Below are 15,541 nucleotides of genomic sequence, written 5' to 3'. Positions count from 1 at the left end.
GTGTGAGGAGGACGGCCACAACTGGGCAGGATGCCCCTACAACCAGGCCCAGGAAGAGGTGCAGTGTTCACCCCGGGCATCAGGGGCCACCCCACTACCTCCAGCACCACCACCTTCACCACCGTCCCAGGAGATCTGGGACTGGTTGATGCACCCTGAGGCAGACCTCGTCCACGATCTCCCCATAGTTATCAACACGCTGTGGCGTCGAGATGGGGAGAGGTGGGAACAGTGGGAGGAACAGCACCACCCGGCCTCCTTCCCAGAGGTTGCCCTCATGGTGGTTAATTACCTGGCGGTAGACATGGGAGATCCACCGGTCACTCCAATAAAGAGAGGTGAGCCGCCTTCCCGAGAGCCAGAGAGGGGTGAGCCGCCTTCCCGAGAGCCAGAGAGGGGTGAGCCGCCTTCCCGGGAGCCAGAGAGGGGTGAGGAGCTGCCGTCGCTCCCAGAGCCAGAGAGGGAGGAGGATCTGCCGTCGCTCCCAGAGCCAGAGAGGGAGGAGGATCTGCCGTCGCTCCCAGAGCCAGAGAGGGAGGAGGAGCTGCCGTCGCTCCCAGAGCCAGAGAGGGAGGAGGAGCCTCCGTCGCACCCAGAGCCAGAGAGGGAGGAGGAGCTGCCGTCGCTCCCAGAGCCAGAGAGGGAGGAGGAGCCGCCGTCGCTCCCAGAGCCAGAGAGGGAGGAGGAGCCGCCGTCGCTCCCAGAGCCAGAGAGGGAGGAGGAGCCGCCGTCGCTCCCAGAGCCAGAGAGGGAGGAGGAGCCGCCGTCGCTCCCAGAGCCAGAGAGGGAGGAGGAGCCGCCGTCGCTCCCAGAGCCAGAGAGGAGTGAGGAGCCGCCGTCGCTCCCAGAGCCAGAGAGGGGTGAGGAGCCGCCGTCGCTCCCAGAGCCAGAGAGGGAGGAGGATCTGCCGTCGCTCCCAGAGCCAGAGAGGGAGGAGGATCTGCCGTCGCTCCCAGAGCCAGAGAGGGAGGAGGAGCTGCCGTCGCTCCCAGAGCCAGAGAGGAGTGAGGATCTGCCGTCGCTCCCAGAGCCAGAGAGGGAGGAGGATCTGCCGTCGCTCCCAGAGCCAGAGAGGGAGGAGGATCTGCCGTCGCTCCCAGAGCCAGAGAGGGAGGAGGAGCCTCCGTCACTCCCAGAGCCAGAGAGGGGTGAGGAGCCGCCGTCGCTCCCAGAGCCAGAGAGGGGTGAGGAGCCGCCGTCGCTCCCAGAGCCAGAGAGGGAGGAGGATCTGCCGTCGCTCCCAGAGCCAGAGAGGGGTGAGGAGCCGCCGCCGCTCTCAGAGCCCGAGAGGGAGGAGCCACCGCCGCCGCTCTCAGAGCCCGAGAGGGAGGAGCCACCGTCGCCGCTCTCAGAGCCCGAGAGGGAGGAGCCACCGCCGCCGCTCTCAGAGCCCGAGAGGGAGGGGCCGCCTCCGCCACCAGAGGGAGCCGGGCCGCCGTCGCCGCCTCCGCCACCAGAGGGAGCCGGGCCGCCGTCGCCGCCTCCGCCACCAGAGGGAGCCGGGCCGCCGTCGCCGCCTCCGCCACCAGAGGGAGCCGGGCCGCCGTCGCCGCCTCCGCCACCAGAGGGAGCCGGGCCGCCGTCGCCGCCTCCGCCACCAGAGGGAGCCGGGCCGCCGTCGCCGCCTCCGCCACCAGAGGGAGCCGGGCCGCCGTCGCCGCCTCCCCCACCAGAGGGAGCCGGGCCGCCGTCGCCGTGCTACCTTGGAGATTCGGGGCCCCCTCAACCAAAGAAGGCTTGGGGGCTCCGACATCAACCCCGCCCACCACCACCCACCATAACAGCCCACCCAAGGGACATAATTGGACTCTTGGGGGGAGGGGGGTGGGGAGGGGGGGGGGAAGGGGGGAGTTGGCCGATTGCGGCCGGTGTACGTTGTACATGGGGGGAGGTGTGTGGCAGAGCAAAGCTCTGCCCTTTAAATTGGCAGGGATGGGGTTAACTTCCCCTACCTGCCTGGGTTTATTATGTTCAGGTGGCTGGGGTTGATTAGTTGATTAGGTTGATTAACGATCAATCAGCACCCAGCCACCTGATATAAAAGGAGGCCTCTGCTTCTCATTTGGGAGAGGGAGCTGAGGAAGCAGGTTGGTGTTTGTTTTGTGGTTTTTGAATTTTCTAAATCCAGTGAAGGCATTGCCCAGCCTGGAAACTTTATTTTTGTGAGTTTTGTTTTTGCTTTATTTGTGTTTGAGTATCTGTTATTTTGCCCTTGTGCACTTTATTTTTGTTTATTTATAATAAAATAGTTATTTTTTTGAACTGCAGTCTGTCTCTGGGCCTCTATCCACTCGCCAGCCTGCCACAATAGGGTACTGTAAATAAGTCCAGTTTGGATTTGACACATTCCTGAGACATATGGTGAACAAGAGCCATGATTTAAATATATTTCTAGTTTTCTTTCTTTTAGTTCTTTTTCTCAGCGTCTTTGGTTTATTACAGCTTCTGCGCGAGCGGGTGCTAAATGACTTAGATCTTGAGCGTCTAGCCTTTTTGAGAGGCTGCGAGCGAGTTCCTGGGGGATTACGGCTTTCTCCTACATCCTCTTGACATAAACATTAAACCAGATCCTGACTGGCTGGAGTCATGGTTATGAGGATTGTGGGGTGTCAGAACATTTGAAATCACATCTCTTGCAATACTTTTAGTGGCTGATTTAAAATGCGGTTTAGCTATTTCAAAACCACATCTAAGTAAAGGGAGTGCTTTTCTTCACAATTTTTCCTCAGATCCTGGTTTATGATCACTTCTAGTAGAGAGAGAGGCTAGGAGTCCCTTTGTAATCTTTAAGATTAGTTCGAAAGATCCGTCGGGGACATCCTCACGCTCCAACAATGAGTCAAGACAATATCCAACAATATGAGTCATATTTTCAAAAGCTTTTATAACATCTTTCATGACATCCGCCCATGCAGCATCCTCCTCATTAACGGGTCGCTCCATCAATACATCATCAACCTCAAGAACGGCGTTGTCTGAAAAATATCTAAAGCTTTCAGAAGACATGTCTTTGTAACTGTTTTTATTCATTTTTAATAGGTTAGAGAGTGTGTTACTCCTTTTATCAAGTTTGAAAGCAACCCATTGCGGAACAATGAAAACAAGCCTAGACCTGTCCTAGGAGCTTTCAAAGGATATGGGAGGGATAAAACATGTCACCGGATATAAGAGGGGTTTAGAGGTCATAAATCAACTCATGGGTCATAAATCAATTTAAAAAGGGGGTCATAAAAAACATTTTGACACTAGGTGTCATACCTTTACTACTAACATTTTAATCTCACAATCACTACAACTAATCATTGCTCACCCCCCACCCCCCCCGTAAAAAAAATGTAAATAGTGTCCTGTTTTTGCATTTTGAAAAGGTGGTCACCCTATGTACAAATGTTATTCATGTTTCACTCAGAATGCTTTCTCGATGGCTGTGCATACATTTAGTTAATTATAGGAAACTAAATTAATTATAATACATTATACAGTCTCTCAACATTTCTATTTTAGATTTGAAAAAAAATCTGTAAGGTCTGAAGAAAAATAGCCCCTAACTCTATTATAAACAAAGGAGAATGTGTTTTGAAGCAAGGCTAAAGGCAATGGCAAAATTTCACCTTAATTTGTACCTGTACCTTAAGTTGATTCATAACATTTAAATTGTTTTATTCCTATCAGAAATGTGTTGTTGTCTTTTGCTTCAGAATAGATTTTTACAACATCCTGAGTCTAACCAGTTAAATGTTTCAGTTATGTAGCTGTTGTGTTACCTGAACAGTTTAACATTTGAATGCCTTGGCAGCATTCTTACCCTCACTTTGAGCCACTATTTTCCTCAACACTAGAATAAAAGGGAAAGACAATCCTAACACAATCCTAACAATTTTTATTGAACTTAAAGCTACCAAATTTCCCAGTCTGGCTAACACAGTCCCATAATACAGAACAAATTGGTTTGCTGCTGCAGTTGCTGCCAGGGTAAGTACTACTATCTCCATTACTAACAGCATGCACAGCTCATTTGTAGATATACAACGCAGCAGATTTGTCTTCAGTTGGTTAATACATACAGGGGAACATGGGCTTTGTTTGACTTTCTGTGACCTGGTTTTATAATTGATAATGTGATTGGGAATCTCTGGCACTGCTCTGGCCTGGTTCTTCTCCTACCTCTCCGACCGCACCTAACATATAACCTAGCGCGGCTCAACCTCCACACCCCACCCTTTCTCAACAGGAGTCCCCCAAGGATTAGTCTTGGATCCTCTCTTGTTCTCTCTCCACACCTGCTCCATGGGCCCCCTCATCGCAGCTTATGTTTTCTCATACCATTTTTATGCTGACAATGCTCAAACCTTCCTCTCCCCCCCCCCCCCCTCTGACCCCACCATCCCCTCCCATATTTCTACCTGTCTGTCTGCTAACTCCTCCTGGAGGCACTCGCATCACCTCAAACTCAGTCTCTCTAAATCTGACCTCCATTTCTTTCCCTCCTCATCTTCCCCCTCCTCTGATCTCTCTATCTCCATTCCTCTGGAATCCATCACACTCTCTCCCTCCTCCTCAGCCAAGAACCTCAGAGTAACTCTAGACTCCTGCCTCTCCTCTCTAGCACACACCTGCCGTTTCTTCCTGAGCAACATACAAAGAATTCGACCCTTCCCCACCAACTACCCCATGCAACTCCTCGTCCAGTCCCTGGTACTCTCCTGCCTAGACTACTGCAACTCCCTCCTGGCCGACCTCCCTGCGTCTGCTGTAGCTCACCCAGAACTCCGCTGCTCGCCTGGTGTTCTCTCTGCCTCCCACGCTACTCCACTGCTCCGCTCACTCAGCTGGCTCCCGATTACCGCTCTCATCCACTTCAAGACTCTTGTGCTCACCTGCAAATGCCTTGACCAGACTGCACCCAGCTACCTCCAGTCCCTCATCTCTCCCAACACCCCCACCTGACCTCTCTGCTCCGCCTGCACTATAAGACTGGCTTTACCTCCTCTACGCTCTCCTGCCTCCAGAGCCCGCTCCTTCTCCACCCTCGCCCCACAGTGGTGGAACGACCTTCCTACGGATGTCAGGACTGCCAAGTCCCTGATCACCTTCCGGTGCCTTCTCAAGACACACCTCTTCAGACAACACCAGTAAAACTCAACTCTTCCCTTCTGGACAATATAGTACTCTGCCTTTAATGCACTTATACCATCATTTATCTGCTGCCTATTTCACTGTATTTAATCCTGCACTTAACCCAATCTGTATTATTTTGTATTTCACTTGTACTCGTATCTAAAACTGATGTAACTATCAACACTGTTATCTGCTCTTGAACTGCCCGATATCAAATTGTACTGTGTTTTATATTTGCTCTTATTAGAACTGAAGTCACTATATTTTGTATCTTGCTCTTAATGGTATTGTAATTCTTGATATGTATTTTTTGTATACAGCTGTAAGTCACCCTGGGTAAGGGCGTCTGCTAAGAAATAAATAATAATAATAATAACAAAAATGTAAAGTACAGCATGTTGGTAAAGACACTTATTAGAGGGACTTTGGCCACATATAAGAAATTAGAAAGATTTACTTTCTGCTTGGAGGACCTATAAGTGAATGTTGTAATGTTGAATGTAAACATGTTTACTGGGTCATGTACAGTAAGTATTGCCAAGCACGTACTGTAACCTACTATAAGCTTGAATCTTACCTCAGAGATAAAGGCCTTTGCAGTGGATGGGCTCATGAAGAGGATGGCCCGGCGCAGTGTGTCCCTGTAACGATTAAGTTCTTCGATTCGCATGGTGGTAAACATTGCTGTTATCATCTTATTGATGTTGTTTTCTACTTTCTGGAGAGCTACATCCATTCCTTGTTGGGAGACCTTGTCCAAGAAATCCTGGATACCTCGGATGTCTAGGAAAGACAATAAAAGGACAGTTAAACACTGAGTCATAGGATTTTCCCCATTGAATGTATGACAGATGTAGACATTAATCCATACACGGTGCTGCAAAAATTAGAATATATTTTAAATGAAACCGTGTGAATTTAGCATAGCTTAATTGAAGAAATACGCAGACATTTTAAGAGGTCAGTGTCATGGTCACTAACACAGTTGGCATGCAGGGTTATACAGTATAACCACACAAATATGAGGTCACTACCTCAATTGCTTTCTGAGATATAGAGCATGTTATTATAATTCATGACAAATATGTATATATAAAAGGGTTTTCATGACATCTTACTATGAATGTTTATATAAATAAGATATCAATAAAAAAAATACTGCAGCCACCCTGATTCCTCTGAAGGTACTGCATGGTAATCTATTACTTTATACTAGGCAGTACTGAGCTTGTCTCTTCTGTGTATCAATCAACTTGTCCCAAAACCAGGTCAGCCCAAGCACTGTCAGACATAAGTGAAATCAGACAAGAGTCAACTCAGACCACAACAATCAGATTCAAAATGTCACTAAACTTTACTTAAACAAACAGCAAGCAAATTAAAAGTGAAACAACTGTATATGTGTTATGTTCTATTGCGTAAATACAAACTGCTGATAATAGAATAGAACAGCAAAAAATAGAGAAAAGTAAGAGTACTGAAAGTAAAAGCAGTTCAGTGCTGTGGTTTCTTTCCTGCACTGTAATTAGCTGCAAAATACATAGCACCACTAGAAAAGCATAGGGCATGGACCAATTCACTTACTACTTCAATCGATCTTTCTCTCGTGCTTGTGTGAATGCTGCTTTCAATGCATGTTTGCCTTTATTTTCGCCTTCTTTTATTAGGGTGGTCAAACAACATTTCAACAAATAAAATCCAGAATAGATTATTACATTTAGTTTTTATCTATAAACATATCTGAAATCAAAATGCCCCCAAAATGTGTTTTAATCATGTAAAAATGTTTTGCATACCAAATTCAGCTTTTTTTCTGCCTGGTGGCCATTTTGGATTTGAGTTATGCCTTTGTGGCAAAGTGGTTTATTGTGCACAGGGGCAGGGGTGATGCAGTGCAGGAAGAAATAGACAAAGACTGTAATCTGGTATGGAGAAGTGATTTCTTTATTTTTATAATCCAGGTCTGGTAACCAAAACAATGATCCCCGGCAATACACAGCAATGTGTAATGCATGGGGTAAATAACAATGGGTTTGCAGTCCCAATCTATAAACACAGGTATCTCTCCCACAGTTAGGGTGACCACCTTTTCAAAATGCAAAAATGGGAGATCTGTCATTTCTAGTTACATTTATTTATTGTTTTTTAACTTATTTTTTGCTGTTTCCCCCCAGTGAGCAGGGGGGTGGGGTAATGATTAGTTGTAGTGATTGGGAGAGTAAAATGATTATAAATGGAACCTGCATAAAATGTTTGTGAGCCAGTTTTTACTTTAAGTCTGTATTTCAAATTGGTTTATGTGTAGCTTTTATTGTTGTGGACTGTTTGGCTATCACTTTAGTTGCTCTTCTGTGTCAATGGCAGTGTGCTGTGTTTATTCACTTTTAAAAAGGGAAACTCAGGAAAGAATACAGCACTGTGATTGAAACGCTTTACAGCATGGTGATGCAGATGTCCGCAGTTTTCCTCTGTAGGTTCCCTCTGCTGAGTAGTGCATTTCAAAGCCAAGACTCAACCATGAGCACCAAGGTGCTTTCAAAAGAACTCCGGGAGAAAGTTGTTGAAAGGCACAGATCAGGGTATGGGTATAAAAAAATATCAAAGGCCTTGAATATCCCTTGGAGCATAGTCAAGACGATTATTAAGAAGTGGAAAGTATATGTCACCACCAAGACCCTGCCTAGATCAGACCGTCCCTCCACTGGATGGCCGAACAAGAAGTAGACTGATCAGAGAGGCTACCAAGAGACCAATGGCAACTTTACAAGAGCTACAGGCTTTTATGGACTGGTCAAAGTGTGCATGTGACAACAATATCCCAAGCACTCCACAAATCTGGCCTGAATGGTAGGGTGGCAAGAAGGAAGCCATTACTCAAGAAAGCCCACCATGAATCCTGTTTGAAGTATGCAAAAAAACACCCAGGAGATTCTGTAGCCATGTGGCAAAAAGTTTTGTGGTCTGACGAAACTAAAATTGAATTTTTTGGCCTAAATGCAAAGCGTTATGTTTGGCGCAAACCCAACACAGTGCATCACCCAAAGAACACCATCCCTACTGTGAAGCATGGTGGTGGCAGCATCATGTTATGGGGATGTTTCTCATCAGCAGGGACTGGGGCACTTGTCAGGATATAAGGGAAAATGAATGGAGCAAAGTACAGAGAAGTACTTGAAGAAAACCTGCTGCCCTCTGCAAGAAAGCTGAAACTGGGATGGAAGTTCACCTTTCAGCATGACAACAACCCATAACACACAGCCAAAGCTACACTGGACTGGCTACAGAGTCCTGACCTAAATCCAATCAAAAATTTGTGGCATGACTTGAAGATTGCTGTCCGTCAACGCTCCCTAAGGAACTTGACCGAGCTTGAACACTTTGGTAAAGAAGAATGGTCAAATGATGCCAAATAGTGTGCAAAGTTGGTAGAGACCTATCCCAAAAGAGTCACTTTCAATTTGCTTTGCTGTCTTTTTAAAGTAAAGGTTAGTGAAATGATGACCCTGATTGTGATTATTATATGTCCGAGTTGACAGGTCTGTCAGTGCCTGTGACAACCTAGTTTTGAGATGAGTTGACTGTGAACCATCTCTTCCCAGTCAAAATTTAGATCAAAATATACTTATATCTTAAAATATTTGGTATTGTTCTGCAAGAGCATTACAAATTACAGTGAAAAAACAACTTTATTAATCAGAGTGGCATTCATGCTTACACCACAGAAGGTCATCATGCTCTCCCACGTCTAAGCACACACATACCATAGGGAGTTTCAAGGAATAACACCTTTAAAAAGGGAGGTAACTGTTTCAGTCTTCTCGGCAGTTTTACTGCTGCATCCTAGACTTACCTAAAACTAGTGAGCCAGGATTTCCTAAAAGCTTATTTATACATATAGTGCTCTTGTTTATAAGAAAAAAGTACCTGTAAGCGAGTGTCAGTGTGTCAGAGGCTAAAAGCCACCCGCTTAAGTGACACCCTCTATATGACTTATTTAAAGTCATGGTGCCCTTGTAGGTCAATGTCTGATGTTGGCAGGGAGATCAAAAGCTACAGAACAATCAATCAGCTCATTCAATGAAAAGGTTCAAGTACAACAAGAAGCAAGGCAGGTCAGTCTGACTCCTGCAACAAAAGCACTGCTGCTGTGACAGTTGCCATCATCAGTACAAAGACCAGGATTCTTGAGTCCTGCTAATTTAGTTATCCAGTGCTTTTCTTTTTTTAATACCATGCCAATCTAATCTGATCAAGTGCAAAGGTTAATGTAATCAGCTATTTATATATTTATTAGCTCTGTGAAGTTGCCATGGTAACCCTTGAAAGCAAGAAACATGATATGCAAACACAAGCTAAATAAATCCACCAATGTTAAGAATTAAAATATAAACCAGTGTATATTATATAACGCATTTCATTATAATATTCATATTTAGAGGTTGCTACCTCATTTGAGATATGTTTCTAATAATTTGGCATGGAGAAGCTGTGTCATGTTAGAATTTAGTTACAGTAGACTTGGTTATAAAAATAGGAACTAGAATTAAAAATATCTGAGATGGCTTAAGATATGTTTTTTTAACAGGGAGCAGCCAAACAGTTGTGACTGAACTCACAGTCCAACATCTCCCAGCAGGCATTGATATGAGACAGGTGGATGAAGTGTATGGAAAGAAAGTGCAGATAATTAGCCTTAAGTGCAAATTTTTCATACAAGAACAATTATTGCTCAGAAAAGTTGAGAGGCAAAATTAAGAATTATAAGAAACAATATATAATAGCAATAATATGTTTGTTATTTCCATTGATAGTGTTTTTTTTTTTTTTTCTGGAATTGAAAACTATCTAACAGAGAAGGACCTCTGGCAGGTGTAATTTGAGACAAGACTGAGAGCTTCAAAGTAAAACATTTCAATATGTATTTCAGAGCATGTGGAAAGCTCAGACTCAGATGTTATTTTGTGGATTTGTTTTCAGGTTAACTCGAAACTGTTTGTTTTGTAAGCATTTATAAAATGGCATTGGGAAATTCAGTTCAAATTGGTTGTCTAGGCATTCTAACAAAGTAAGCATTTTCAAACAATGCATGGGTCATACAAGCCCATTTGAATACACAAGACTTTGAATAAGCTTGTTATTTTTCATTTTCTACCCAATTTCAAATGTCAAATTGAATGTTGTCTCACCAAGCAACTCACTTACTAATTAGCGGGAAGAGCAATGGGCAATCTCTTCCCAGGGCCAAGTTGATCTTTTCTTCTCACACAATGAACCAAGCAATGGGATTTCTCTATAAAACAGTATTTGGGATTCATCAAGCTACTGAACCCTGGAGGCAATGGCCCAACCTGGGAGGTTTCCTGCTTGACTATGAGCTCCTAGCTAGTAGGGGTTGCTGAATCATAAGGCAAACTATTGCTAGCGGAACTATAACAAGTCTGGCCCAGATATTCAAAGATTTCACAAAATGATCCAACCTTTATGCAAATCTGCTTACGTTATTAATATCTTGCCTATACTCACAAGTCTGTGAAATTGAAAAAAGTTACATGCTAATATCACAAGGCTGCAGAAATGAATACAATTAAAATATATCTAAACAGGAAATTAATCACAACAGACTACATCCCAGACGCAGTGTACTTGCATATGAGATGACACATGGTTCGAAAAGCATAGTAGGGGCAACTTTATTTTAAAGGAGTTTATAATAATTGCTGACAGGTGTTCAAAAATAATTACAAATAGATGCACTTATTATTATGCATAATTATTCACAGCTTCTCCAGTTGCAGGCACAACATTTTTGTCAAGGCAGATCTGTGGGCAAAAAATCCCTGCACCCCCTTTGGTGGGTAGAGGAAAACAGTAAAAGTACAAGCTTTAAAGTATATCATAAAAGCATGTGTAAGATGCAGAATGTCACATTTTGTGATAAAATTAAGTATTACTATTAATAGGAAATATAAAAATAAAAATTAATAATAACTAGTACCGTATTCCGTGTCATAAAAGATGATGAATTTTTGCCAGGCATATTCTGCAACGACTCTGAGAATGACCTCATTAAGGTACACTGGCGGACGCACGAAAAGGGTGTAGTCTTCGTTCGTTAGACGGTGGATGATGCTGCAGCTGGAGCGGGGCGTCCCGGCTGGGGCACGCTGGATGAAGAGGTGGGGGATGTGCATGGCATCTGCCAAGGACTGTATAGATCCTGCTGACATGCAGCCGATGGAGCTGACCAGTGCTAAGATACCTTGATTCATGAGATCACAAGCTGAAAAGAGAAAGAGGAGAACATGAAATAATAGATGGCCATCAACCTACAACCAAGTTATGCACACTGTGATAAAGTATGGGGGAAAGTGATAGAGGGCATGTATATATTGTGTAGCTTATACCCTTTGAGGTAAGGTGGGTATTGAAATAACTGGAAAAAGGAAAAAGCAGTCTTGTTCGTTTTAAATAGGGAGAGCAAGACTACATTTCCCAAGAATCCTGTGTGACCAGAGAAAAAACACACACCTATCTGATCAAGCAGATTAGTAAACAACAGTTTAAGTGTTCTCTATTAGAATAAATGAACACTACTGACGGATTTTAGTTTTTTTTTTTTTGTCATATTTTTTTGTTAAAATAATTTTGTTTACAGTATTAATTTGCTACAGCTGACTCAGCTTCTGAAAACTATGTATTTCTTTCACCTTCACCAGCTATTTAACCCTGATTATCGAAATCAACTGCTCTGATGTCATGTTTGTATTCCAAAATGCATTTCAGGAAACCAGTTAAGACACCATCGCATTCCCTGAATTTCACATTTACGATTAATAGAACATATACAAGAGGCCTCAGGTGTAACTAATTGAGATATACATGAATCCTGAAATTACTTTAGAAGTAGTACATAACTTCAAAATGTATTTTTTTTTTATTTATTTACTTACTATTTTATGAATGTTTTGAATCATTTTATGAATTTGAATTCGGATAATTACCTAGTATTAAAGCAACAGAACCACTCTGAGAATCCATAATTTTTGCTATCATGAGTGGATTCACCAGACGTGTTACTCCAACAAGGTTAAGATATGTGGAAGTACCTTTAGGCTATGCTACTATACAATACCACTCAGATCGGACTAATTGACATCTATTTCTTCTGCATTATCCATTAGCCTTGAGCTGGAATATGGAGGAGCTTTGTTTAAAACCACACACATTTTCCACCTCTTGCTCAAATATAAAACATGCAGCAAGGACAAGTTAGAAGTCAGAACCTCCAATGCTGAAACAAGCAGAAAAATAAACAAAAGCAGCACTCTGATATGCAAAGTGCTCTGGCTTGAGCCACAGAGGGGTTTGTAGAAGGGCATGGATGAAAATGAAAAACAAACTGTGCAATCATGCTATTACTGTGTCAGCTCTACACTACAAAGAGGCGCTCCCTTTTTGAACCTGGATAACCTAAAAAGAAGTAAGACCTGATTACTGAGGTCCCCCCTGTGAGTTTTCTAGGCCCCTCTTGAAACAAACTAAGAAAGACAAAAAATAAGGTAGGACATAAGCAGACTTATTACACGCATCAAGAAAATACATGCAATAAGAAGTTTAAGCCTCAGTTCTGAAATGGTTCACAGGTGTTTAGAAAAAGATCTTGGATAATCTTGTGTTTCTGTCAATGTGTTTGTGTGTTTTCTTACTACAATAATCAATGTTAAACAATACCTGGAATAAATAACTTACCTAGAATTTTAAGATATGGCTAAGCTCTCTGGAGCTTGTCTGGTCCCAAGAGACCAGAAACCGGTACTGGTGAGGACATGAATTTTTTATGTTTGAATATTTTTTCAAAGAATAGTGAAAGATTCTTTAATTTTAATCATAATGTGAGACTGTATAGCTACAGAGAAATCCCAAGAGTAATTTCCCAAATGACATTGTTTTCCATTCCATTTGTTCCATCAGTAATTGTATTATATGTATTGTTTAATCTGGTGGCTAGGTTTAAGATTTTTCTTTGATACATATTTTTGATATACTAATCATTAGGGTCCTGCGTTTTGCACAACCATTTTTTTTTTTTAAATTGTAATTCAGCTGCTATCCCCTAGATGTCCCTACAGCCACAGTTATAGTAATCAAATTCAACAAGAAATCAACACATTATGCTTTGACTAATTAGAAAAATAAAAGCTAATTATGATGAGTATAAATGGTAATTGAATAAATTGATGCGTTGAAAGAAAAATCGAGAGACCTAAACATGGAGTCAAAGACATCGCAATCAAAAAGCATTTCACTGAGCGAACGCACTCAACAATATCCACCTGGTGTTCTGTACACCGTGGGCATCATTTGTTTTGCACAACTTGCAATTTATCAACAGAAAAATAAAAAAAACAAAAGGCTGAGATGAGACAGCGTCCTCCAGTAAAAAAAAAAAAAAATGAACGCTGATAAGATGTTATTTTTGATTTGATAGAGGCATTTATTTGTGCTACTATTCCCCTGGAAAAAAATTGATAATTATGTGCATTTCTGAACAAACATGTAATAAATGCAGGAGCAATTCCTACAGCGGGTCCACTGAGAAGGGAATATCTACCCCAAATTGCTGAGTTACACAACATAAAAATTGTACAACTGGTAAAGATGTCTGGCAGTGTACCTGTAGTTACTGACGAGTCTACAAATGCCAATGATCAGTATGTTTTATACATTTTGTTTGTTCTCCAAGGATTATCAAATACCTTCGAACTGAAAGTAATATTAGCTGATACAGTTAATCTGCACTCTGTGAATTACTCATTGATGGCACAGGGCGTGGTGAAATGTTTAAACGCATTTGAAGTTAATTTTAATAATGTGACTGGATTTGTCTCTGATAATGCCAGTTACATGACCAAGGCATACAACGATATTCTTCGAGGTTTACTGCCAAATTCAGTACATTTGACTTGTAATGCCCACATAATAGCCCTTGCCAGCGATTTCTGGGCAAATAATTTTCCGAAAGCAGACCAGCTGGTTGCAAACTTTAAAAAAATTGTTTAAACATTGCCCAAGCAGAAAACTATGTTTTGAAGATCACCTGACAGAAGAAATCCAACAAGAAGGCTGTACTTTACACATAAAGCCATGCATAACACGATGGGGCACTTGGTATTCTGCTGCTGAATATCATTCTAGACACATCCCTTTTGACGCAGACTTTGTGGAAAAGTAAATGCACATTTCACCAAACACGGTGGTGTTAAGGGACCTTCAGAAATTGCTTAAAGATGTGAAAAGTTTAAAATCTCAACTCTCCCTTTAATTGCAACGCATGACAAGGGACTGGTGGATCTGATTCAGTTGTTTGAAAGCCGTGACGTGAGTCCATCAAACATATAATAAAGTTGCAGAATTAATAAATATATACTGAGAAATGGCACAAGAGGTACACAGCACAGACTCCGCAATAAACAAACTGTGTAAAAACCTTCCATGACGTTTCTGAAAAACTGACTAATTACTATAACCTGGATCAATGCAAAAAGAAACCCTGTTTTTTTTAAACCAGCTCATAACTTTCTGATGGCAGTGAGGACAGTGATTCGACCCACAACAAATGTGTAATTTGTATCTGGAAGCCCTCCCATTATATTCTATTCCAGGATTTGATGCTGACTGTAAATCAAAAATGGACAAATAACTACCATATGCAAAAGAACATGGCAGTGGAATGACTTTGAATGAATTTTGGATTAAAGCTGAATCATTCTCTTGAAATCATTCTCAATCTTGGAAGAGACAGACCAAAATCCCTGCAAAACAAATTCAGAGAGCTAGGAAGGAAATTAAAAGAGAAAACCAAAACTGTGGTATTTTCTGGTATACTTCCCGCACCTTGCAAAGGACCATATGGACAGCTGGAAATAATTAATCAAAACGAATGGCTGAAGACGTGGTGCACACGGGAAGGCTTCATCTATCTTGATCATTGGACCACATTCTACAACGAGGACTATCTGTATAGACGGGATGGACTGCATTTAAATAACAAGGGAACTAGTCTACTCGGAGAAAAGATCCTCGAGCAGGTTCGGAAGCATTTAAACTAGAAAGGAAGGGGGGAGAAATCAACAAAAAAACAGAAGGGAGACCGCATCAAAACAAGAACAACAACTCAGGTAAGACAACCATTAAATGTATTTATCTAAATGCTAGAAGTATCAGAAACAAAATTCTAGAACTTGAAGCTACTGCACTAACAGGTAACTATGATGTGATAGGTGTTACAGAAACGTGGTTATCTGAGAGTGATGGGGACGAATATAATATTTGTGGGTATACACTGTATAGGAAAGACAGGCAGGACAGAAGAGGAGGAGGGGTAGCGCTATACATAAGAAACAGTCTTGAAGCCCAGGTGTTA

The 15,541-nt window shown here is 42.5% G+C and overlaps 1 protein-coding gene across 1 annotated transcript in view; it reads right to left on the bottom strand.

Moving 5' to 3' along the window:
- Positions 1-15,541, bottom strand: part of LOC121298802 (glutamate receptor ionotropic, delta-2) — a 611,129-nt gene that overhangs the window by 286,143 nt on the left and 309,445 nt on the right. Inside the window, exons 3-4 of the mRNA XM_041226028.1 lie at positions 11,114-11,398; positions 5,696-5,901 (exon numbers count right to left, since the gene is read on the bottom strand). Of these exons, the coding sequence (XP_041081962.1) occupies positions 5,696-5,901; positions 11,114-11,398 (491 nt within the window). The remainder of the gene's footprint in view (positions 1-5,695; positions 5,902-11,113; positions 11,399-15,541) is intronic.

The sequence above is a fragment of the Polyodon spathula genome, chromosome 2 (assembly GCF_017654505.1).
Source record: "Polyodon spathula isolate WHYD16114869_AA chromosome 2, ASM1765450v1, whole genome shotgun sequence".
NCBI classification, from domain to species: domain Eukaryota; kingdom Metazoa; phylum Chordata; class Actinopteri; order Acipenseriformes; family Polyodontidae; genus Polyodon; species Polyodon spathula.
The sequence above is the reverse complement of the archived record's forward strand: the minus strand, read 5'-3'. Positions and strand labels throughout refer to the sequence as shown.